This window comes from Thunnus maccoyii, chromosome 11, assembly GCF_910596095.1.
Source record: "Thunnus maccoyii chromosome 11, fThuMac1.1, whole genome shotgun sequence".
Classification (NCBI taxonomy): Eukaryota; Metazoa; Chordata; class Actinopteri; order Scombriformes; family Scombridae; genus Thunnus; species Thunnus maccoyii.
In genome coordinates this window covers 21,659,074-21,685,550 of record NC_056543.1, presented here as the reverse complement: position 1 = coordinate 21,685,550, position 26,477 = coordinate 21,659,074, and the positions used below count along the sequence as shown (strand labels likewise).

The following is a 26,477-nucleotide window of genomic DNA, read 5'->3' as shown; positions in this document are numbered from 1 at the left end:
GGCTCCACTTCACTCAGCTTCCCATCAGACTAGCTGCTTCTTCTAGCAGAGGCTAGCTGGCTGTGCTTCCCTCTGGCCATACTGCTGCTAATGCTCTGCTAGCCTCTCAGCTAACGTTAGCCCCGGCTCTCCAGGTGGATCCAACCGGAGCACCGAGCCCAGGTTTGTTATTCAGGTTAAAGTGGGAAGAAGCAGCTGATCTGACGGGCAGCTTGAGTGAAGTGGAGCCTGCGGAGGAAGCACCGGGACTGTCAGGGTAAAATAGTCCGCGGAAGAGCTGTTATGTTCATATGTTCAGCTGCACAGATAGGAAACACCTTGGCTGACAGGATGTACCACTCTGTTTGGGGGGAAAAAAAAAACTTCTTCTTTTTGGTTTATAACAGTGGTTGGCAACCAGCGTATTAGGTGCATTACCGTCACCTTCTGCTCCGGAGTGTGGACCAAAGATTAAATACTACACATTAATCCTGTCTGTCTAATAAACTCAAAGAAAACTCTACTGCTCCACCCACTTGGCAAGTTCATTAAAGTTTTAACGCTGAGCTCCTGAACTCCAGTCTTCCTAAGTTCTTCCTTCACATATTGTCTTCTTGATCATACTCAGTACAATCCATGATTGCATGTTTAATAGTCTCCTCAGCCAGCTGGAAAAAAATATGTGCATATATCGGCATCGGCAATCGGCCACAATGAGTTGGAATATCGGCAAAAAATCCAATATTGTGCATCCCTAGTTTTTACTCATCTGAACACCAGAATATTTCATGGTTTTGTTGAGTGATTTCATGGAACAGTAACTCTCTTAAGTCCCCATAATTTGTACAGTACAAAAGAAAATGGGACTCACTTTCCTCTTCACCCAAATCACATGACTCATCTGTTTTCCTCTGGAATATTTTTTCAATTGACCAACCTCAGTGACCAGAGGAAGAACAGCAGCTCTCAACTGTGCAATCAAAGATCTTTGACTTCTAGATAAATAAGATGTAACATATAATTTGGGGCCAAAATTCTGTTTGATCTGCTCCTTAATTTTGGCTTCGACAGAATGTTTTCAAGCCATTTTTCTTCAAATTTCATTAAAAGCTTATTTTTAATGGAGTTAACATTACAGCACAGATTATTGCTGTAGATATGCAGCATATTCACCTCCTCGAAAATGGAGTAAAACTCTTTTGCCAATGGAGAACTGTATGATTTACTCAGTATAAATAGTTTATTTATTCTGTCCTCTGCCATTTTGATTAGATGGTTCCACAGTCGGATCATTTCACATTTTTGTCGTACAGACCCTGGTACTCAGCTCACGTCTCCCTGAATTGCTGGAATCAGAGCAAATCTATTAAACCCTGAGAAAACATCTTATAGCTCTATTCTGTATGGAGTCTATAGTTTTAGATCATTTTAAACCCCTGCAGCATAATTCAGTATGTGGGAGACACATGCATTGTAAAGCTGGGTATATGTAGAATAACCAAGATTATTACGTACTTTCAGTTTGTTAATAACTGGTCCCAAAGCTCTCCCAGCAGAGTCAGCGATGGACCCAATTCCAACCTCATAAGTCATAAATTCATCTAGAAAGAAACTCAAGTATTTATAGACACTAACATATTCTAAAGCGACTGAATCTCCACTTGTAAAACCACAAACTAATCACATTTAACTGTAGCTCAGACTCAGACTCAGCCAGTAAAATTATATCATCCGTGTATAATAAAATACCTAATTTATCATCTATGCGTACGCCTAAATGAGCTTCTTTAATCTGTAGAGCTAAGTCATTCACAAATAATGCAAATAGATTTGGAGAAAGTATATCACCTTGTTTTACTCCAAAAAGTGTATCAGTAAACATTGATCTGAACACAGGCAGCTATACAAAGCTACCATCCATCCCACTTCCATAAGTTTAAAGGCAAGCAGCAGATCTCTGTTAATCCAGTCAAACGCCTTTTGAAAGTCAACAACACGTGTGAAAGTGGGTTTGCCTCTAGCATTTCTAGTTCTAATAATAGTTGAATGTATATGATCAATACAGGCTTGTTTCTTTCTAAATCCATTCTGCTCATCGACAGCATACTGTCCCATTTTTAAATACTGTGTGAGCTTGTTTTTCACTATATTAGAGTACAGTTTGTAGCCGCACTAAGGAGGCTGATGCCCCTGTAGTTGAGGGGTATTCTGGGGTCATTCTTCAGTGACTTTGGAGCAGGCTAAATAACAGACTTGTACCACACTCTCAGGATTATACCATATTTAAAGTATGTATTGAAAAGAAAAAAGAGGACGTCTAAGAGATGTGCAGACGTTAAAGCTTCATTTGCCTTCAAATCCAGATGCCTTATTCAACTTTGCTTTGTCTATAAACCCTTTTAACTTCTATAGTAATGTCGTGGTTCATAAATGTATTTGGGCTACATCCTGGTGTGTTCATAGCCATCTCCAACACAAATATCTGTGTACTTGAGAATAAAACAATCATGTATCAGCAGTCTGAGTATGACTTGGAGGGATATTTATTTCATATTCCATATTTAAGATGATTATTAGTCCTTTTAATGCGTCAAAGCTCTGGTTTGCATATACAGCACTTGGCTTTCACAGCTACTCTCTGAGACCTTTTTGATTATTCTCTTTCAAAATAGAAAAATGACAGGAAGGAAGCTACTTTACACTTACAAGAGTAATGAATGTTTCTCACGGTGAACATTAGTGCAACAAATAACACACCTAACTGTTTTATACAATGAGCATGTCGTTAGACGTCAATCAAACGGCCAATTAAATTCAGCCAAATGTTTTTACCAAAAATGGAACAGGTATTTTTTGTTCTCTGAGGTTGTTTCTAGAGCTGAGCCACCATCCACAAATAGTTTGTTGTTTTTTGAGCACCCAGAAATTCTGCTTTTTTTTTTTTAGTCTGTATGCTGACTGTTTTGAGTACACTGAATTTTGTCACTTTTACAGTGTGAACACACTACAACACAACTCCTGCACAGAATTGGTGTGTATTTGGGACACAGATCTTAACTTGAAAGTGATGAAAAGTATTTAATCACAAAAATAACTATTGAAAACGTACTAAACATTTAAAAAGTGTTGTCAGTCCTTCATAAAGGCTGCGTTCTGGTATAAAGTAAGTGGGCTTATCAGACGTCTTTTGCTGCATTTATAGTCTCATCATCATTATTTATGTAGGACGTGTTTTCTTTCTGATTTTCATCTTTTGGAGCAAACAAACCCAAATGCATGAGATGCTTCCCCTGCATTAATAATGCAGTACGAGCTACGGAAATACTGAATGCAAATGTTTGTGATATTTTATATCAATCCACAGAACTCTTACTGCAGTCAACTTAAAGTCTCCCTTCACTCAAAAAATGTGTTTTTCTTATTGTTGCTTCAGTTTGAGCTTCAGTGTTCAGAGTCTGTTTTCACATTTATCTGCTGAAAGTGTAAAGTTTCTCTGTGCTCACTTTTTAAATCTGAGTTTATAGATTCTGAATTTTTTAATGAGGGAAAAGGAGTAGATGTAATTTTAAGAATTTTCAGTTATTTAACTGATTTTTTTTTTTTTTTTTTGTGGAAAAATCATGTCAGACATAAATAATTATTCCAAGCAGAGTGTTAATGTGTTTATATATGAAGATATGAAGCCTACAGACTGTCATACAATAACCTCAGAAATAAAGTGAGAAAACTTGGTAGTCTTTTAAAGTTTGCTGTTTCTCTCTTTTCACAGGTAGGAGAGAATTTGTCCAGAGGCTTAAACTTGAAGCGACACTGAATGTACATGATGGCTGCGTAAGTACCTCACATGTTTATGTATGATGTGTGTGTGCCCCGTTGCAATCATGTCACTTTTCTTCAGTCAGTTTGTGAAGTCTCCGTATGTGACAGAGCAGATCTTTGACTGGAGGTCAGGTGGTTGATGCCTCTGAGAAACCTGAAGCCGACACAACAGTCACACGTCTTGTCACACTATCAGCCAGGCAGCCTGAGTCTGTCCAAGACACCAAAACAACAACAGCTCACAAGTCCCACAAGAACTTTAGTTTATTTATCGGCCTCGTCTTACTCAGAGCAGCCACAGTTCAAAGGATTTCATTTGTATTGTACGTTATTATCTGTTTAATTGAATATAGACAAGCTGTAATCATCTGGGTTTACACTGTGGACTGTTAATGGGAGAAGAGTCTTTTAATAAATGCTGAAAATATTAGTCTGTTAGTTTATCAACAAAAAATAATGACAGTTTCAGTCAGTGATTATTCATTTAAGTCAATTTTGAAGTAAAAAAAAACCCAATTAGTTTCTTTTTTTTCTGTTGCAAAAAAATCAGATATGAATAATTCAGTTTTTTAAGCCATTTGAAATTGTCCCTTTTGTCTCTGATAATATGTGATGCACTTTAAAGACTATTAATTGGATAAAATAATCCACAAAGGGGAATCTGTATTCTCAAAGATGAAGGTATATTAACTGTATGAGTTTCTCAGTTTAGAGAAGTGAATGATGTGGCATATTTTCTCCACCGAGGCTTCCACCAGGAAGTCACGAAGACAACACCCTTAGAGTATTAACTAAAGCAGAGGCTGCGTACTAAGAGCTCTATTTACTGTAGAGATACGACATGATCTCTCCATATTGAACGTTAATGTAGGTGAAAGAAGTGCTCAGGAGGATAAAGTAAAATAGCATAACCCTTTTGGTTTCATTGTGGGAAATGAAAAGGTGTATTCTCTAATTTTAAGTATATGTTTTTAAAAATAACAGCATCTTGAAATATATATTGTCAATATTCTCTGTATATTTTTAGATACAGTATGTACTGAACCAGCTGAACATCAGTTTTTTGGTTTGCGTGTTTTTGTTAGATGTAGTCTAAAAATAAAAGTTTCCAGACCCTGTTTCACATTTTTCTGTCATCACGGTCGATAAACTGCAGATTTGCCTCACAAAAAGTTGCATCCTGTTGGAGGGTTTGTGAGCAGGCCTCAGACTGGTCAGCTGTACAATAGGAGACCTGGTGGGTCTAAGTGGGTTAAAGGACAAAAACAACAAAGATACACACTAAACAACAACAAAAACAACTGCAAAATACAACTTTGCAATTGTAGCTCAAAGAGTGAAAAATTGAACAGCAGATTATTAGTGGACACAGAAAAAAAATGTACATTTTTATAAAACATTAAGATGTTACCTGGTTGCCACAGTCTCAATGTCATTTGTGCACCACATTATACAAGATAGCTGACTAATCAAAAAAAAAAAAAGGCACAGTGAGACTTTTCATTTAGATCTCTATCCTCTGAATCTGCTCGACCACATCTGTCCGTTAATCTTTCATCACACGAGAGAAACCGCGACATCTACACTCAACCACTCAGTCTAATGCGTTTTGATCTTCAGATGTTGTGCAGCGTCTCTTCAAACCTGTTAAAATGTTACATATGATGGAGCCTTGAGGTCAATTTGCAGGATGTGGTTAATGGAGTGAACACAGAGTGTATTTTCACTAATTGCTCCAGAGTGAGTCTTCAGACATGAAGAGCAATAGTGTGATGATGAAACACTGGAAGAGGATGCAACCAGCAGTTTTTAATGAAATATTGATCCACAGAGTGCAAAACAGTGAACTGAATGATCTGCATTAGATCTATGGATTGATTACAACTCAGTACAACCTGTGACCATAATTTGATAGTAATTAGTCAGTTAATTAGATGTTACTGAGAACGACAGTGAAAGTCATTTAAATTGGACAAGAACATTTCTGTAAAATGTGTTTCTGATACAGCTGCCACACGTCTCAGAGTGTGAATGCACTTCGAAAAAGGATTTTTCAGATTGGTTTTTGTCTGTAATATGTAAACTAAAGCTGCTACAAGCATTTATGTTCATTACCCATGAATCCATAGATTTACTTTTTGTTTATTTAATCAATTCATTGTTTAAAAAATGTAAGAAAATTGTAAAATTCTGTCATCTAGCTTAGAGGTTTAAGACTTGGAGACCTTTAGTTGCATTTCTCTCTCCCTCATTAACCATCATACCTCAACTGTCTGTCATTAAGGCATAAAAATGCTTTAAAATCCTGTCACATTTTCCCACAGACCAAGGTGGCATCTTCAAATTGGTTGGTTTTTTGTTTTTGTTTTTTGTTTTTTTGGACAAAAAAATTATGTTTAAAAAAAATGACAGCAAAATCCTCATATTTGAGAAGCTGGAATCAATAAATATGAAGTATTTTTGTTTAATAAATAACTTATATTATTATATAATTATATAACTAATATTATTAGGGCAGCAACTAACAATTACTTTCATCATCACTTTAATCTTTTTAAAAAGAATGAGTCACTTTTTGATTGATCAATTAATTGACATGTCAGAAAATAGTGGAAACTGCCAGTCACAGTTTCCCAAAGTAACTTCTACAGATGTCTTGTTTCAATTTATAACCATGTTATGAATTCATAATCATCAATAAATTCTTATCTTGTATTAGATAACAAAAAGCAGAAAATCCTCACATTTGAGAAGCTGGAACCAGAGAATGTTTTGGCATTTTTGCTTAAAAAATGACTCAAACGATTAATCAATTAAATAGCTTCAGATTAATTTCCTGCAGATTTACTAATCAATTCATAGACTAATCTTTTCAGCTGTGATGTAAACTGCAGAGTAAAAACTGCGTCTGTGTCTCCACTTGTCTCTCCGCAGGTCAACACTATATCCTGGAACGACACAGGAGAATACATCCTGTCAGGGTCAGACGATACCTTCCTGGCCATTACAAACCCGTACAACAAAAAGGTAATCAATGAACTGACAACAGTTCAGCTGTCATACACAGTTCAAACAGCTGACAGAGTAACAACAAACGGATGTAAATAAACTGTTTGAGTAAACAGCTGATGAAGACTACTTTTTTGTCTGCTGACTTTGATATTTAACCAGTTTTAGCTCCGGTACAATTAAATGATTTTTCTCTTTTCAGTGTACAAATATTTTGTAATGTGGAGAAAAAACAAATAATCAAAACATGGCAGCAGTAAGTTACCGACTCATGTTCTCAGTCAAGCTTAGAGACACTGTGGGGACAAATGTGGAGGTCACATACAGTTGAAGGTGGTTTTAGGGGTCAGACAGAGGTCTCTTTCTTTAGTCTTGTGATGTGATGGTTATTGCAGTGGTTTGCACAGCCAGTAGTGTTCCTACGTTATAAGATTTGAAAATGGATTTGTAATGTTTGTTTCCCCAAAACAAAAGGTGGGACTCCAGTGGTTAAAAATAAAGAGAAAATAAAGAGTAAAAAATAATGTTTTGGTCATTTTTGTGATGCTCTGTAAGTGAAATGCACCAAAATGATCAAGATGAGATAATCACTGGAGCCTTTTTCTTCAAATTTGTATTTGAGGAAACAACAAACACATTGCAATAATTTGTTTTTTGAGGCAGAGCACCCAACTGAAACTCAGTGCATGATGGGAAATTGAAGCAGATATGGTTAATGGATATATTTAAGTGTTTAGTTTTCACCTCAGTTACTTCCCTGCAGCCTCTAACAGTCAGGCGGTCATTAACTTCTGTTTCTCTTCCTCAGGTCAAAAAGTCTATACGTTCAGGTCATCGTGCAAATATCTTCAGTGCTAAGTTCATGCCTCACACCAACGATCAGGAGATCATCTCCTGCTCCGGAGATGGTATCATCTACTACACCCACACCGAGAAGAGTGCTGAGTACAACAGACAGTGTCAGTTCACCTGCCATTATGGAACAGCTTATGAGGTACTAAACACTGTTGGAACCTCTGCAGGTCACATAACTTATCACTCTCTCACGTTTTCCATTTCTAACCTCGTCCTCTCTGCTTTCTATCAGATTATGACGGTACCAAATGACCCCTACACCTTTCTGTCATGTGGGGAGGACGGCACGGTGCGGTGGTTTGACCTGCGCATGAAAACTAGCTGCACTAAAGAAGACTGCAAAGACGTACGTCGACAGCTGTGATATTGTTTTTCTCTTTTCAGTCAGTGACTCATCAACATCTCAGTAGCACTAATATCTGTTTACTTGTTTACTGGATGGGTTCCTTTTTTTTTTTGTTTTGTTTTTTCAACCACTGAAATACCAGCACATTGTAGATGATGATTCATGTTTTGTTCTTTATATTCTTTATATTATTTATTTATATAAAGAACATTATTTCTTTCTATTTATATTACATTTTATTTAGGTTATTAGTCTTGAGCTTTATTTCTTAAAGGTGTTTATTAGCACATAATAGTTACAGGTAACACTTTTTTTTAAAATTAAAAATCAAAAACATCTAATTTAACATTAAAAAGAATCCACAAATTTTGTTATAATTTTTTTGTCAATTATGTTCCTTCATTAATGAAATTCCTTCTACCTGCTTAACTTAAGTTATGTATGTTATTGATACACCTTGATATTGGAATTGATATTGATTTGGTATTAATGATGTAGTAATGATGCAACAACACCTCCACATTTGCGTGGGTTTGTCCTCGGTGCTGCTTGTCTCTGGTTGGAGAGACAGAAGACGGTTATCTTGGCTTCAGGCCGGGCTGCGTGCGTGTGTGTGTGTGCGTGTGTGTGTGCGTGTGTGTGTGTGTGTGTGTGTGTGTGAGAGAGAGAGAGAGAGAGGGAAGTGGTTTCCTCCTAGTTTGTGTGTCATCTACTCGTATTTCATTCTGGAGATCAGTGCTTGTGATATTAAAACTAAGATAAGAGATAAAATAAGTTAATCCTTAATCCCATAGCAGGGATTTTTGCAGTTACAGCAGCAAAGAGGATAATGCAATAGCAGGAAGCATCAGTAAAAAAAGCAAGATATAATAAATAAGTAAACAGACTCAACGGCTGAATTATTGCAAATAGGAAATATTGATATTGCACAGTTTAGTATACATTGATTTTGCACGAGTGAATGTGTCAGTTTTGGTTTGTGGTCTACTGGATTGTTGATTGTAAAGTCTGACAGCAGCAGAAGGACCTGCAGTATCTCCTTCACACACCGCAGGTGAAGCACACTGTCATTGAAGGAGCTGCCCAGTGTTGTCAGAGTGTCCTGCACGGGGTGGGACATGTTCTCCATCAGGGATGATAGCTTAGCCATCATTCTCCTTTCTCCCACCAACCACTGGGCTGAGGGGTGATCCCAGGACAGAGCAGGCCTTTTTAACCAGTCTGTTAAGTCTCTTCCTGTCAGCAGTCAAGATGCTGTTGCCCCAGCAGACCGCTCCTTAGAAGATGGCTGATGCCACCACAGAGTCAAAGAGGTCCTCAGGAGGGCCCCCTGCAGTCCAAAAGACCTGAGTCTCCTCAGCAGAGAGAGTCTGCTTTTTCCTTTCCTTTAGAGTGCGTTTCTGTTGTCCCTCCAGTCTAGTTTATCATTCAAGTGAACACACAGGTACTTGTAAGATTTCACCATTTCAGTGTCCATTCCCTGGTTGTTAACCGGTACAGGAGGAGAGTGTTTGTGCCTGTGGAAGTCCACCACCAGATCTTTGGTTTTCCCTGCATTGATCTGGAGGTGGTTCCACTGGCACCAGTCCACAAAGGCCTGAGTCAGTTCTCTGTACTCCTTGTCGTCCCCATCTGTGATGATGATTGCAGAGTCGTCAGAGAACAGGTGGCAGTTAGTTGAGTCGTGTGTGAAGTCTTTAGTGTAGAGGGTGAAGAGGAAGGGAGCCAGGACTGTTCCCTGTGGGGCCCCCGTGCTGCAGAAAACCATGTCGGACTCATAGTCCCGTATCCTCACATACAGTGGTTGGTTGGTTAGGTAGTCCAGGAACCATGCTTGTGAGGTGGTGGTCCAACTTGTCACTCAGAAGCGTGGGCTGAATGGTATTAAAGACACTGGAGAAATAAAAAAAAAAAAAATGATTCTCACAGCGTTCCCAGCCTTTTCCAGGTGAGAGAGGGATCCATGTGGGAGGTAGATAACAGCGTCATCCACCTCAATGCCAAGTTGATAGGCGAACTGTAGCAGATCCATTGATGGGCTCACCAGGGGTCTGAGATGGATAAAAACAGTCCTCTCCAGGGTCCTCATCAGGTGCGATGTCAGGGCCACCAGCCTGTAGCTATTGAGGTCCTTGGGGTGTGCGTTCTTTGGCACTGGTACCATGCAGGATGTTTTCCACAGCTGTGTCACTCTCCCCAGCTTCAGGCTCAGGTTGAAAATGTGCTCAACTATCCTGCACTGCTGGTCTGCAGAGGACTTGAGAAGCCTTGAGCTGATGCCATCCAGCCATTCTGGCCAAGATTCTCCTGAGATCTTTCCTCACCTGGTTTTTTGTGAGGGACAGATTGGGGCAGGGGGGCTGTATGCTGGAGGTTGTGGGTGGGGGTTGGGGGGAGGGGGTAGGGCATTGGACAGGAAATGCAGTGGCTGTGAGCTGAATGTTGTGAGAATGGGGGAGTTGGGCTCCTTGTAACCAGAGATGGTTTTAAGGCAACTGATCCTCCATCTTCCTCCTGTAAATGTTTTTTCCCTCCCTGATCCTCCTCCTCAGCTCTCTCTGCACCTTCTTGAGTTCCTCCTTATTGAATGTGGGCATAGTGGAGGACAGAGAGGTGTGATTAAAGTCACCAGAAATAAGAAGGCGGGCCTGCGAGTCGCTGTGTCTGTCAGAGTAGAAACTGTCAGAATACTTTCACCAGACACTCACTTCCCCCTCTTAATTATCCTACAACCTGTGAGTGTTAAGACTGGACCTCCACAGCTGGAAAACTAAACATCCATAATTTTTCCACATTGTTCAACTTGACCTAACAGTTGCAATAGCAGCATGATTGTCCTTATATCTACTTTATGAGTATTTGTAAATACCTATTGTCAAAATGCAGCTTCAGGTGTTTCTGTTAGAACAGATTTCTGCAAAAAACAGCAGAAATGACTTTATTCTACGGTTTTGATTTCAGGACATCCTTATAAACTGTCGGAGAGCAGCAACCTCCATATCCATTTCTCCACTGGTGCCCTACTACCTGGCTGTGGGCTGCTCTGACAGCTCAGTGCGCATCTATGACAGACGCATGCTGGGAACTAGAGCGACAGGTAAGATAACATGAGATAACCTTCATTGTCTACAAAAGGAAATTAGTCTTGGACCATGAGAGCATTGAAAGCTGCTTATGTCCGTCATGACACACAAACACCACACAGCATCTAAACAACAGCCATCAGACAAACGTCTAGATCCTACAAAGATAACAAGGTAAAGAATGTCGTCCCATCCTGCTGTGCTGTGTGTCTATTGTTCGATATTCTCATGAATGTGACTTAATCCTCTTTCTCTGAAATTCTCCAACTATATTATAAACTATTTATAAAATTACATTAACAAAATTAACAAAATTACATTGGTTTACATTAACAGTAATGACTCAAAGAAAAGAAAAGAGAGAGCAGGCAATTTAAACAGTTTGAGAAAGGCAAATTTATTTGAATAGAAAGCTTCAATAACACTGCCTATAAAGGAATTAAGACAAAATGTTAAAGGAACAAAAGACATACTGTAAGGAGAATAAAGACACAGATATGAGCTGTAATTAATTAAAACGCATTATAGGAAAATTCTAATTTACAGTGCAGTAAGAAATATGAATACATTAAAAACATTTTGTGTGAGTTTGTTTCAGATATGTGGTGCATAGCAGCAGATCAGAAAACCATTCAGTGCTTTATGAACCAACAGTAGTTCTTTAAAAAACACTATTCTTTGACACAGGAAGTCGGGGTAAAGATCTGAGATCACTTCTTGGTGTTAGTAAATTAAGACTTTAAAATGCATGCATGCATACAAGGGAGGAGGGAAGTGAAACAAGTAAAAGCATGGCTGAAAATATGTTTTTAACAGGCACTTAAGTTAGTAAGTCTGAGATTCTAAGGACTCTACCTGATAGATATATATATATATATATATATATATATATATATATATATATATATATTTGTAGCACATCAACCAAATAGTCTGCAGAAAGTCAATGAATAGATTTAAGAAAACCCGCCAACACAGCAGCCGATGTAACTGATCAACTCTCTCTCTCTCTCTCTCTCTCTGTCTCTCTCTCTCTCTCTCAATGTCAGGTAACTACATGGGCCGAGGGACGACGGGTATGTGCGTCAGGTTCGTTCCCGCTCACCTGTCCAACAAGTCGTGCCGAGTGACATCTCTCTGCTACAGCGAGGATGGCCAGGAGGTTCTGGTCAGCTACTCCTCCGATTACATCTACCTGTTCGATCCCAAAGATGACCAGGCCCGAGAGCTAAAGGGCCCCTCTGAGGAGAGGAGGGAGGAGGTGAGAACATATGAAGACTCGAGGAAGGACTCGAGACACATCACAAGTCCTTTTTTTTCTTCTTTAACTGTTGCCCGTTCGGTTATGTCCTTACTTATTACTTACTTATAATTTCATGGTGTTTTTTTAATACCATGAAATGTTGTTTGAAATCTTTCATGTGATCATCCAACTACACTTTTTTTTTAAATTATTGATTAATCTGTTAAATTTGTTTTGGTTAAGTGAGTAATCCTTTAATCTTTTAAGTCAAAAACATACTAAAAAAGCTCATCACAAGTTCTTCAAATATCTTGTTTTGTCAGACCAACAAGATATTCAATTTCAAATGACATCAAACAGAGAAAAGCAGCAAATTATCATATTTGTGAAGCTTGAAGTAGACGATGTTTCGTTTTTTTTGTTGCTTGATTAAACAACAGGAACAATTAGTCATTGTTAAGAAATGTTACTGGTTTTTTTTTTACTGTTGACAATATGATAAATCCAATAGTTTCAGCTCCAGTTAAAAGAAATATGGTAATAATCGGACACAGAGAAGGTCAGTGCTGCAGAAGAGGCTGCAGTGGCCTCCTGGACCAGAACTACTGCGGTGGTTGAGCCTTTAATCCATAAACATGACGTTTCTTGATGCTCCAGATATTCTCTATAAAAAGTACCCAAGTTGTTTGGGTGAAAAGATTGTTTCTTAGAAACAGATCTGACCTTGTTGTGGCTGAGTAGAGCAAATGACCCTGAAACTCAAAGAGAGGAGAAGAAACAACATGATGGTTCACTAAAACCAAATCTGAAACACTGAGTATCTTTTCTTACATGTATTTAGGTCATTATATCAGTTTGTTTGAGCACATAGTCTGGACATCGGATAAGTGAGCCATCAGAGAAATCGGACCTCAGATAAACTTAGGTGGGCGCCGGAGCTTCACGTGTGACTGAATGTGCTGGATCATGGTGCCAGTGTTTGAAAGCCTCGTGGTGAGCTCAGCTGTGTCGAGATGCAACCGCCACACACATTCCTTTCCAAATACAGCGACCGACGCAGGCAGTGTTCCTCTATCCACCAAAATAGTTCAGGCAGAGGTGGTGGTGGTGGGTGGGTGGGGGGATGGGGGGATGGGGGGGATGGGGGGGGGGGGGGTTGAAGCTAAGGAAATGCTCTCTCCTTTTTCTTCCACCTGTGATACCATTTTGTTCTGGGCCTTTCTGTTTCCGTCTCCTCCCTTATTCTACTATCTCCTCCAGCCTCGGCTCCTTTTCACCACCTCCAGCCCATGTCCAGACCTGATGACATTTCCTTAGCAAAGCAGTTGATAGTCTCTCCACTAAGACCCCCTTCTTTCTATTTCTGGCTCTGAGCCTGTTGCCCTACAGAGAGAGCCAGGGGACTGGAAAGTGAAGGCGACCTCAGTGGTGCAGCTAGAAGGGAGGAGGAGGAAGGAGGAGGAGGGGGGGGGGGGCACTTTGGAGAGGACACTGACAGAGACATGCAGTGTTTTGCTTTGGCAGCAGAGCTATTTTTGACCATGCTTTGACTGACAAACTGCTAATCTTTCTGTGTGTGTGTGTGTGTGTGTTTCCACAGCTGAGGCAGCCTCCAGTGAAGCGCCTCCGTCTACGAGGCGACTGGTCGGACACTGGACCCCGAGCTCGTCCTGAGAGCGAGAGGGAAAGAGATGGTAAGATCACAGCAGACAGTACCGCAACATGTGACACGTTGACGTATGTGTTCCTGCTCAGTTTAAAGCACAATAATGAACCGCCGACCCGTGAGAATTTATTATTAAATCAGCCCACAAATTCACTTCTTATTTTTTTCCATTTATATTTTTCTCAGACTTTTTATGAGAGTGATCATTTAATTTTCTAGCAAGGCTGCAAAGCTGAAACCTCCCAACATAAACGCTTTGAATGTGATCAACAACACTTTCTAAACCTGCATTAAAGGATGTATAAAGGATCCCTTTTTAAATGGATATGGTGAACTTACAAACATTAGCCTTAATTATGAGTCACGTTTGTGTCCACCTAAAGAATCTCACACAAATATTCACTCTCCTTTTACCTCTGTTTTGCTCTCCACGTACTCCTGATGAAAATATCTGACTCCTTAGCTGTTAAACACTGTATTCACCAGCTAGTCGCTAACTTTGTCTGCATACCAGCTGATGCAGTGCAGGCAGTGTTTTTCATTTTTAATTCACTGAAAACAGCTGTCTGCTGCCGCTGGAAATGAAGCTGATGAGAGCAGTGAGAGTGAACCAAAACTGTAAAGTCACAAACCTTAAAACCAAAACCGTGAGCTGAAAGAAACTATCGACCTCTGCTGAGCTGAGAGGAAACGTTTCTATCACACCTACCTATCACACCACACGTAGTCATGTGATCCATTGCTAATACAGAAATATTGATTATAGCTGCTTTAAAGAGAGGCGACAACTGATTTTATTTCGTGACCTGTCTCATCTAAAAAGAGAAAGCTGCCGTTCTCTGGGAATATAATCAAACATGCAGAGTAATGTGATAGGCACAAGGGACAGACGAGAGGAGAGATTCATGGCTCAGTGGGAACAGACTGGAGCACACTCACTGATTTGTAGCCTTTAATAGTGAAAACAGACTAATGTTTCGACACAGCTGTGTCTTCATCAGTGTCTCTTTTCAGTCTTTTCTCTCTCGGGTTTGCTGTCCCTTATCAGAGAAACACTTGAATCAGCTGCATATTGCTGGAAGATGCACAGAGATCTGCTTTTTATTCATTTCTCAGCTTCAGAGTACACAGTTGAGATTAAATGTTGAAATGAAAAGTGGCCCTCTGAAGAGAGAACAACCTGGCCAGCGACCCTCAGCTAAATTGAGTTTGAGACCCTTGGTTTGAAATGATACTTCATCAAAACTATCAAACACCCACCAGCTGTAGGCTTGAAGAGAACAGCGGCTTCGTTCCACTTAAATGAATGTCAGTTGCACAATCACTTCACTTCGCACACACACACACACACACACACACACACACACACACACGTCAAGTCAGTTTTTTTTCTGCAGCCCAAAGTCACAAATTTGCCTCGAAGGGTTTTATAATCTGCACACTTTAATGTCCCCACGTAGTTTTTTTTTTCTTTGTCCTTACTGAGTGAAATTGTCTAAACATAAGTCTCAGTCATTGAATCAACACTTCTGACTATGTTATTCAAATCTTATAGTGTGTCTTATACAATGTTTGATGTCACAATCATGACACATATAACACATTCATACCAAAAAATATTCATCTACTTTGTGTTTGTATTATTACTCTCTGCCCAGTGGTCAAATGTACTGCTGTTAAAAAGCAGATGTTTTGTGTGAAAAGTGCCTCTAAATGTTGCTCTGATCTTCCAGGAGAACAGAGCCCGAACGTCTCTCTGATGCAGAGGATGTCGGACATGTTGTCCCGTTGGTTTGAGGAGGCGAGCGAGGCTCAGGGCAGCAGAGGAACCCGACCTCAGACCCGACCCAGAGGTGAGGCATCAGTCTGAAAAACTGTCAATACGTATAAAATAAGATCTACACATTTCAGGCTTCAAATATATAGATTATGAATTTTGGGGGAAAGAGAGCTCTGATACAGGACCGGCAGTCAGTAATCACAGATATATAGTTTGAGGTATGAAAATCATTATTGGATGGATGTCTTCACATCTTTTTTAAGGTCTTGAATTGTCTTAAAGAAAATTGTATAAATTCTAGTTCATAGAAGTTCTTTAATTCATTTGAATAATGAAGAATCTTCGTGATCTTCATAGTAAACAATATTTTATATTTTATTTCTTTAACCATGGCATTTTCTCACAAATCCCATCTTATGAACGTCTTCCTGTATGCAGACGGCTTTTGATAAGCGCATCTACTGCTGCAGTACATTTAATTATTTATGACTGTTTTAGACTGATCATTGGATGGATGTCATGTGATATAAACCAGTTGCATTTTGGGTTTGATTTAAGTTTAAAAAGTTCATGTTGCCAAACTGTGTAGCCACCTTCACCACTGATTTTTATTTTTATTTTTTTAGGTTTTATTTTAATTTTCCATACATATATTGACTAACATCATATACACTTACACATAATATCACATACAGTGAACAACAACCACCTCAACAAACTCTAAACAAAAACAGAGGAACAAAAAAGAAAAAGATAAGAAAAAAAAAACACATTTTCATGAAACATCCAAACCAAACAAGCTCAACTGACTCCTCAGTATTATCTGTGTGGATTCAGACGACCAGTTAAAGGATTTTATGGCTCACAGATTGTAATTTTTTCCCCACGTGGGGTTTAAACTGGTTTATTCTTTTCTGTAGCTGTTGTCACCAGAGACTGTAAACATCTATTTATTTTCTTATTTCCAGGAACAGCTGTCCGTCCAGAGGCGGCATCGAGTACCTCAACTGCCCCTGCAAGAGACTCCAGACAGGAATCTGGCGCCCCCATGAGGCCCGCGGGGACAGACACCCTGGAAGTACCTGCCAGCTCTGCCGCTGCCGCTGCCGCCCCCACTTCCTCTTCCTCCTCAGGGTCGTCGTCGACAGTCACGGCACCTCCTGCTTCCAGCTCCTCGTCGGTAGAGAGTTCGGCCCCTTCCACCTCCTCGCCTGACTCAGAGCAGAGGAGTCAGGCCGACGCGGGCGGGACCCCCACGCCAACTGCCACCCCCAGCTCAGAGCCTGCACTCTCAGGTAGACTCACGCACCTGTTTTCAGAAATGTACGTTTTACTCTTCAGTCCAGCGAGTAGGTCGACTGTATGTACTGAGTGTGTGTGTGTGTGCGTGTGTGCGTGTGTGTGTGGTGTGTGTGTGTGTGTCGGAGCCACTCCACTCAAGCAGCAGCCTCACTTCACTCTCTTTTCCTTCAGCATCCTGTTGTCTTTCTCCTTGTTTTTGTTTTCTTTTTCTTTTGCCTGACTCTCTGCTCCTGATCCTCCTCCTCACATCCTCCCCTCAATCTTCTAATCGTGCATCCACTCTCCCTCTCTTCCTCTGCCTCTCTGTCAGAGTACGGTCCTCATCGGCTGCCCATAAGTTTAGTGTGTAGGCGTTTGCAGAGGTTACTCCGGCTGGCCGACCCCCCAAGACAGGGTCAGAGAGCAACCACTTCTTCTTCCTCTGCAGCCTCTGAGAGACAGTCACAGAGAGCTGCCGCTGCCGCTGCCACCACTGAGACGCGACCCCGTACAGGTTACCCGCCCCTCTGAGCTCCCCCCCTCCTTCCCCCCACCTCCTGCTGCTCCCCCTCATTGCCTGGACACCCCACTCCCCTCCCCTTTCCCTCGCCATCTTCCTCTCCCCCCTTCACATAGAGACAGTTATGCTCTAAGAGGATCCAGCCTTGCTAGAACTGACCACTAATCCCACAGCGATCACTCTTTCCATTCCCCACTACTGCACCTTGAGCTTATTAACCTCTCCGCTGTTTTGCTCGGCCCCTCACTCACTCCATCGCTTGAGTTTTTCACCTGCAACTCTCCCATTGGAGTGACACCCAGCCGGTGTGGAGCTCTGCTGCTTCGGTGTCCTCACAGCTCATGTGGTTGTTCACTCATGATTGACGGTACTTACTTATCAGTCGTAGATCGGCTGTGGTTCGATTTCACTTCAGCTTGAGAATCCTAACTCTCTTTCAGACATGGATTATGTAACACTGCTGGCTTCATCTGTTTGTTGAAGTGGCTTTTTGTCATTCAGTCAGAGCTGTCCGTTACGGGTCTATTCAGACATGACAGGACCTTTACAGAAAGAGCCAAAGAGCTCACACATCTGTTTTCTCACAGGCCGCATCACTGATGGATTTTAAAACTTATTTCGATGTTGAAGCCTTAATTAATGAGCACAAGGGACGCACTTCTCACAATGAATCTCATCAATTTCATCATTTATGAGATAAGAGTTCTGCTTTGTTTTATGATGGCACATAAGCAAAGGATGATAAGAATTCCCGTTTGCTCACGTGCTGTATGTAAACCGATTGAGTTTGATAAATAAGTGATAGATTTATTACGGTGAGTGCTCACATGTAGAGGACGTGCTTTCAGTCTCGTTTTAAACCTTGTTGCGTTGTAGCTTTCACAGCATTCAATGCAGACGGTGTCACGGAAATGTCATTAGGTCTAACTCAATAACTTTGTCCTCGTGACTTTTTTTTTTTTTTTTTTTTACATAAAAGTGAATCTGGTGCTTATTCAACCATGAGACCAACACAAAAATCTACTATCACATTTATGCAACGAAGTGCATGTCTGAAAGGGGCTTTATTAGACAAGTTGTTAAATTAAACAAGCGATGACACAAATTATGCATTCACTGAACACGTAGTGTCTTTGCTTGTATTGTTTGAAGTGAGAGCCAGGCAGCACTATCAGATGTAGTGCAGAGAACCGGTGCTTTTGTTAATTTTGTATAATTTAAAAAACATGGTGGATAACAGCAAACTGTGTTTTATTAAAGGAAAGGTTCACAGTTTTTCAAGTCTGTCTTAAAACAACAGTCAGGTGTCCATATAAAGAGTGAAAGAGGTTTTTCTTGCTATGATCATTCCTCCTGTTCACACTGGCTATTAAAAGATCCCCTTCAAATGCACTTTCAGTGTAAGTGATGGAGCCAAAATCCACAGTCATTTTGTGCAAAAATGCATTTAAAAGTTTATCTGAAGCGTATATGAGGCTTCAGCAGTCTGAGTTAGTCATTTCAAGTAGATATCTGCCACATTTACAGTCTTTTTAGCATCAGATTCCCTCTTTGTGTTTCCTCAGACAGTGTTTCCCTGTTGACACTAAACAGACTGTGATGTTGAAATATATCTACTAAATTGACTAATTTGGACGGCTGAAGCTTCATATTAGCTTCAGATAAACTTTTAATTACATTTTTTCACAGAAAGAGGCTTGTGGATTCTGTCCCCCATCACTTACATTGTAAGTGCATTATGAAGGGATCTTCTAATGGTCAGTATGAACATGAGGAATGATTATGGCAAGAAAAAAAACATTTCAATGTTCATTTGGGCTCCTGACTGTTTAAGACAACTTGAAAAATTGTGCACCTGTTGTTTAAGGTTTTCACTGCGGTGTTGTGCAGTACCTGAGAATAAGTTATTCTTGATGGCAGGAATAAACTATTTGTAAAGGATCTGTAGGAAGCATTTGTGAACTTGTCATTTTTTTCACTCAGATTTACTAATCTCTGGTACTCATTTTGCATATAAAGGCTGAAGCTGCACTCACAGTGTGTGAAATGACCTTCCCTGGTTTGAGCAAATAAAAGAAACATGAAGTTTTTTTTTTTTCCTTTGGCTGATTTTTACAGCTCTTCCTGCTTGGCCTCGGACCGTTTTTTTCAACATGTCTTTGAAGTTTAATTCTTGTGCGTGTTGACTGTGTGAGCCCTAAGGTCTGACCTCTGTATCCGGTGTTTAGTCAGTCTCATTTGTGTTCCAGATTCGCCCTCGTCTGTGGTAAACAAACAGCTGGGATCCATGACTCTCGATGAACAGCAGGGTGCGTCCTCTCCTCCCACCCTGCTACTTGCTTTGTCTTTTTCACCCTCTCTCAGATACACAAACTCTTTCTTTCATACCACAGTCTTTCTCCCGTCGTTTTCATGCTTCGCTTTCTCCGTTTCCAACTCTTTACTTTCCCATTATTCCCATGATCTCTCCTCATGTACATTAAAGTGCCTGCAGATAGACTGAGCAGGTCTATCAGACCCACGTTACTGTTACTTGGGCTGAAGGATACTATAATAAATGAATAATATAATATGATATATTAATTTAAATCCTCTTTGTGTTTCCCTGGACAGTGTTTTCTTGCTGAGCTGCAGTGGAGGCATATTAACACCAAGAGGGAATTTCATGCTAAAAAGACTAATTTGGGAACATATATAATATGATTAGTGTAATTCAACCTACTTCAGCCTCAAATTAACTTTAATTAACTTTGGAAAACATTTTTTGCTTTTGATTTAACTTGCTCACGTTCTGAGCAGGATTGCAACTAAATTGTTTTCAAACTTTGCCTAATAATAACAACAATAATAATAATAATGATAATAGTAATAATAATAATTTTCTTGAGTAATTGTTTCATCCATAATAAATTAAGTTTTAAAATATATCTATCACAATTTTCCAAAGCTCAAGCTGACATATATTCAAGCTGCTTGTTTTGTCCAAAACCCAAAAATATTCAGTTTCATATCATAGAAAACAAATATTCAAACTTCAGAGGCTGGAAACAGTGAACTTTCAGCATTTTAGTTTAAATAAAAATTATCAAAATTTTAAAAATAAATAAAAAAAAGTTTAATTTCCTCAATTAATTGATTAATTGATCGACTATAGAAACTAATTGACTAATTGTTGCAGTTTTGATTGCTTGTGAGGCTTCTCCTTTCACATAAATACAACAGGGATACATGTGAATCAGTTTGTGCACAAAACAATAAAAATCTAAGAATTAAAAAAAAAAGAAATGTATTTAATCAACGGCAGGTTCAATCTCCTTTATGACTGTGATGACCAGCTGAGGTGTGTGATGATCCTTCAGGTGTTTCTGTCTGTTGCTGTTGATACTTGAATCACTGTTACGAAATCACCACCTCTGTCCGCTCTGTCAGTGTCTGCTGCATGTTCCCATTTTCTGTGTGTGGTGTTAATCAGTGGGAAGTAATGCAACAGCAGGTTGCATGTTTCCAGTGTGTTTTGCAAGAACCAGTTACACATTGAACTCTTGATTCAGCAGTGAAGCTACTTTTTCTTAACCACACTAATCAATCTTTCTTGCTTGCTCTGCCTGTGTGTTGTCCTCTCGCCCTTCAGGAGGAGCTGCAGGTTCACCTCCTGATGAATCTGTGTCTGTACCAGCCAGCAGCAGCACCTCCTCCTCCACCTCCACATCCACCTCCACCTCCACCACCGCTGGCACCAGTCGACCCAGTGCAGCAGAGCCAGTCCTCAGCCTGCACTACAGCTCAGAAGGAACCACCACCAGCACCATCAAGCTGGACTTCACTGATGAGTGGTGAGTGATACCTGAGCAGTGGGAGAGAAACATTCTGTGAGCTCTCTGATATCCCCGTGAAAGTCTGTTACAGGTAGCGTCATCGGAGAGCTATTTTGTCCTCGCACCTATAACAGATTTCATGTTTTGAATGTTTTGTTGGAGGTTCATTCATTTCCAACGAGCTTATTCATAATCGCTGCATCTCCTTGTCACAAAACCATGTGACAATGGACAACCTCAAGCGTACAAACACCCAGTGAATTAAAAAATGCAAGAAGCAAATGCAAACAAATATAATACAAACAATCAGAAATAAAGGATCAGCAGTCAGTCAACATAACTGAACCAAACTCAACTGGCACCACTAACATTTGTGAAAGAAGAGAAAGAAGAGACTTACACACATCCAGAATAAACTCCTCAACCAGGTGCTCAACCAAACAGGAAATACCAAGACAAGAAATGTTGGAATACACACACAGTTTCTTTGCTCCCACGATTATTTTTTTTATATTGACTGTCGCTTTCCAACAGGAAATTTATTGTGGGAGCAAAGAAACTGTGTGTGGACTCAACTATTATTTGACCTGTAAATCAAACCTGAAATCAAAGTGAATATTTATTGTAGAAACTATATTTGATCAGTTTCATGTCAGTAAATGTTGGTCACAGGATCAGAGGAAACTCAGCTGCATTAGTGCTGCATTTAATTAGTGTTTTGGTTGGCAGATCCTCATGTAGGAAGACACTTTATATGATTTTACAAGTGACCAACAGTGTGCAGAATTCCTGGTTTCTTCTCAGTTTGCATACAAAAAAATTTCAGTCGCAAATTGAAACGTTGTGGATACAGACGCATCGTCAACCTCGTACAACTGATTCCACACTGAGGTTAACAGTTAAAAACAAATGTAAACCATTTGTTAAAACCTTTCAGAAGCTCAAAGGACTCAGTCGGTTTGATTTCTTCCTTTTACAGGAGCAGTAGCACATCCAGCTCTATGGGCAGTGGAGGTCCCAAAGCATCTGAGGCGGTGGCTTCACAGAGCAGAGAGAGTCTGTCCACAGAGAGCTCCACGTTAGAGCAAGGTGAGTTGTGTTTTTGACGAAATCAAATTTAACTTTATTATCCTAAGAAGGACATTAATTGTTTGAAGGTGCAAAAAAAAAGAATAGGAGCAAATACAGAAATACAGAAAGCAAAGTAATTGACACAAACCATGAAAGGCACAACACCAGTGTAGCCGACTGTTAGCAATCATTCAGTAAAAAGAAAGATGTAGCAATATGAAAATTTGAGATCTCCCTAGTAGGTGAATTCTATGGACTTCTGCTCCTAATATTTCATGTAAAGGAAGCTCGCTCCTCCCTTTCCTCAACATTTGGAAAAAAAATCTCAGGCTGCTGAAAGAGAAACTTGTCTTGGATTTCTGCATAGAAAAACAGTCATGTCACTTAAAAAAATAGATGTTATCTTTATTTACTTATTTAACCAGGTAAAAATCCTACTGACGTTAGCAACCAAGACCTAGCTAGAGCGGCAGCATTACAAGTTTCAGTCAGGACAATACAATATACACCAGGCACACAAATAAAACAGTACTAAAAGCCAGATGATAAAGGCTCAAAGAACAGAGAAAGTTACAAAACAATTAGTAAAGGAGTCATTTACCACGGAGTCTACAATTCAGTCTGGTTCTTTAATTTCCCTCTGCAAACTATTCCAAGTGTCTGGAGCACAAAACATGAATACTCTCTCTGTCCGTACGTTGGGGTCGGACGGTAGATATGTGTCTTGTGATCTAAGATTATGATTGGAAGATGGACTCTGTTAAATCAGTTTGCAAAGATGTTGAGGGAAGTTTTTCTAGAAAGGCTTTATAAATAAAAATATACCAGTGACTCAAGTAACACATAGAGCAACTCTGGAGTCCAGAGCACAATGATGAGTTCATGGTTTTATGTTGGTGACGAATCTTAATGCACAGCTGTAAACATACTTAAAAAACACATCCACAAAAAAAAACATGAATGAAAAATGTGATATTTCTGTAATTCTAAAACGCCTTAATACACACATCGAACTTGAATGCCTACAACAAAGCAGACAATAGTGCATTTTAAGTATCCTTTATGTATTGATGTGTGTCCCCCCTCAGTTCCCTCTGCGTCCTCGAAGCAGCAAAGCGGGCCGGCCGCCTGCACAGAGCCTCCATGTGCCGCCTCCTCCTCCTCCTCCGCGTCACCTGGCAGCTCATCAGCTCCAGCCCCGGCCGCAGCACAGGGCTCCTCCTCATCACCGCCAGAGAGGAGTCAGCCTGAGGAGGACACGTCAGGGGGCTGCAGAAGGCAGGAGCCCACCACAGAGGAAGGGCAGGAGGGAGGAGAGGAGGGCCAGAGCCAGAGCCAGAGCCAGCCCGCACGCGCCAACCAGGACTCTGACGACAGCGACGACGATCCCATCCTCATCCCGTCAACGCGCTTCAGAGGACAGGGACAGAGGTACGCTGCACAAGATGACGCTCTTGTGTTCCTGTTCTTACACTAGAAGCAATAAAAGCTTATATTCAAATATTGCTCTCATTTACGATCACTTTTAAAGGGTGGGTTCTCTGATTTGGGTTTTTTTCTTTGTGATGTGACTGTTTTGCTACAAATATAGATTTAATTCCAGAGGATCCGCAGTAGGAGATAGAATGATCAGGTAAAGTCTTTTTCACTGGAAACCAAAGCATCTAACCCGTCAGGTGTGTGACATGCAGCAGAGCATTTAAACTCAAGAGCACAACACGACATGTGCAAGCAAGCGTGAAGATTAACGTTTTTTGTGTTGGTTTGGTCATTTCACTCACAGAAAAAAAACTAATACACACAGCTAACTGTAGCGTTAGAGCGCCATGCATGACGTGTTGACTCCACCAGTGATTTGAGAGACACCGTTACAGCAGCATTTAAAAGATGTCATACGATGGAGGGATGGAGAATGAACGATGTGTGCATGACATCCTGATGGAAAGGAACACATACAAATATATAAAGTTTGATTTCCTCAATAGGATCTCTTTTATGAACTAATATACAACGTACACATACTGTCAGTCATGTGACTAATGGACAAGACTTAACATAACAGAATATCAAGAGCTTGATCCAGTTATGATGATGAAGGTGTTTTGCCTTGGAAGTGGCTGCTTTCTAGCTTGGGAGTTTGTTGAATAGATCAATCCGGCATAAATGTGAAGCATGGGGTTGATAAGCCACAGCGACAGCACGACGTTGTGTGTCTGTTTTTTGTGCGTCTTTATATTTACATTTGTGTTTGGCTTCCTTGTGTTTCTCAGACGCTCGGCAGCGGCTCGTATCCAGGAGCTTTTCCGCAGGAGGAAAGAAAGACGGGAGATGGAGGAGAGCGAGACGCAGAATATCAGGAGACCCTCAGTTAAAATGGTCTACAAGGGCCACCGCAACTCCAGGACGATGGTACACCTCACGCCGTTTTACATTATATTGGTCAGGAGCCTCGAAACCTCATGAATAAGCCTCTTATAGTGTTTTTTTACATGCACGTCTAGATAAAGGAATCCTGTTTCTGGGGCAACAACTTTGTGATGAGCGGTTCAGACTGCGGTCACATCTTCATCTGGGACAGACACACCGCAGAGCACCTCATGCTGCTTGAAGCCGACAACCATGTGGTCAACTGCCTGCAGCCGCACCCCTACGACCCCAGTGAGTCCCGCCGCAGCGTCTCCCCGCACGTCAGATGTTTCTCTACTGCTCCGTGACGACGTTTCCCACCATGTTGTTTATTTTCTGCTTTGTTTCAGTTCTGGCTTCTTCAGGGATAGACTACGATATCAAGATTTGGTCGCCACTGGAGGAGTCGCCATCTTTCAACAGAGTCCTCGCTGATGAGGTGTGACCAATCAGTGAAATCAGTGAATTGATTGAGTGATTTATTAATTGGTTTATTGTTTCCTATTATGAAGGATACAGTCTCTTCTGTCTTAGTTGTCAGTACATTTTCTATAAATCTCCCCCGCAAAAAACACATTGCCTTCAGACAACCAAAGCAAATCAGCTTTCTGTAACTGATTTTTGTCCTTATTTCACCAAACTGGCAGCAATAAAACACAAAATAAGATTCATGGAAGTTAAAGCTGAAATCCTGCATCTGATGGAGAAAGAAGTCAGAAGAGATGCATCTTCTTCTGACTTCATTTAAAGCCAACATGTAGAAAAGTATTGAAGTAACTCTTCACTTTGCCACAAACTGAGTTAGCTCATGTGACGAAGGTGACAAAACACAGAAATGACCATAAAGCGTTGTTAAACCAAATAAGAACATATTTCATGTGTTATAAGTGACTATGAATGAAGAAATACTTATTTTGTTCATTCACAGACAAAGACAAGTGCAGTGTTTTTATACTACATACATAGTTAATTTAATAATAGTTGGAGTCAGACGCCAAACAGCTCAAACTCCATGTTAAACATCTTATTAACAAACTGTTACAAAACTCTAACAAGAGAAATTCAAGATTCAGGAAGAGCAGTGCTGCATAAAAATACTATCAACACCGGTTTCAGATATGAAAATCTGTTGTAATTTATACATTTTACAGCTGGGGTCTCTGAGACATTTGGGGTCTGTAGTGGACTTTTGAAACATGTTATCAGCTCATAATCGTGTTTATGAGTAATTCTCATAAAGTCATAAGGTATCAAGCTGATGAAACAATGCTACATGTTTTTTTTTTTTTTAGCTTTTAAAGACGGCTTTAGGTTTCCTTTCAGAGAAAAATCCTCTTTATTTCTTGCACAACAAGCTTTCCCAGTTATTTCTTCAGATCCTTCGCACGTCTCGATACTCTACACTCCCTCTCACCTTTGTTTTTCCATCTTTCTCCTTCTCTACTTTCAAGGTAATCACTCGCAACGAGCTGATGCTAGAGGAGACGAGGAACACAATCACAGTCCCGGCTTCATTCATGCTGCGAATGTTGGCCTCCCTTAATCACATCAGATCAGGTACACACACACACAATCTCTCTGTTTCACATCAGGCAAATTGTTTG

General features: G+C 40.3%; 1 protein-coding gene across 4 annotated transcripts in view; it reads left to right on the top strand.

Moving 5' to 3' along the window:
* dcaf6 (ddb1 and cul4 associated factor 6) overlaps positions 1-26,477 on the top strand; it is a 32,852-nt gene that overhangs the window by 5,806 nt on the left and 569 nt on the right. The window contains exons 2-20 of one of the 4 annotated variants that reach the window (XM_042426091.1): positions 3,749-3,810; positions 6,733-6,825; positions 7,616-7,801; positions 7,895-8,008; positions 10,970-11,105; positions 12,141-12,352; positions 13,935-14,028; positions 15,734-15,853; positions 16,749-17,075; positions 17,393-17,575; positions 19,831-19,890; positions 21,213-21,414; positions 22,376-22,485; positions 23,556-23,898; positions 24,059-24,100; positions 24,738-24,876; positions 24,969-25,125; positions 25,224-25,312; positions 26,325-26,430. In XM_042426091.1, the coding sequence (XP_042282025.1) occupies positions 3,749-3,810; positions 6,733-6,825; positions 7,616-7,801; positions 7,895-8,008; positions 10,970-11,105; positions 12,141-12,352; positions 13,935-14,028; positions 15,734-15,853; positions 16,749-17,075; positions 17,393-17,575; positions 19,831-19,890; positions 21,213-21,414; positions 22,376-22,485; positions 23,556-23,898; positions 24,059-24,100; positions 24,738-24,876; positions 24,969-25,125; positions 25,224-25,312; positions 26,325-26,430 (2,775 nt within the window). The remainder of the gene's footprint in view (positions 1-3,748; positions 3,811-6,732; positions 6,826-7,615; positions 7,802-7,894; positions 8,009-10,969; positions 11,106-12,140; positions 12,353-13,934; positions 14,029-15,733; positions 15,854-16,748; positions 17,076-17,392; positions 17,576-19,830; positions 19,891-21,212; positions 21,415-22,375; positions 22,486-23,555; positions 23,899-24,058; positions 24,101-24,737; positions 24,877-24,968; positions 25,126-25,223; positions 25,313-26,324; positions 26,431-26,477) is intronic. The other 3 variants (XM_042426092.1, XM_042426093.1, XM_042426094.1) reach the window with 3 other exon arrangements.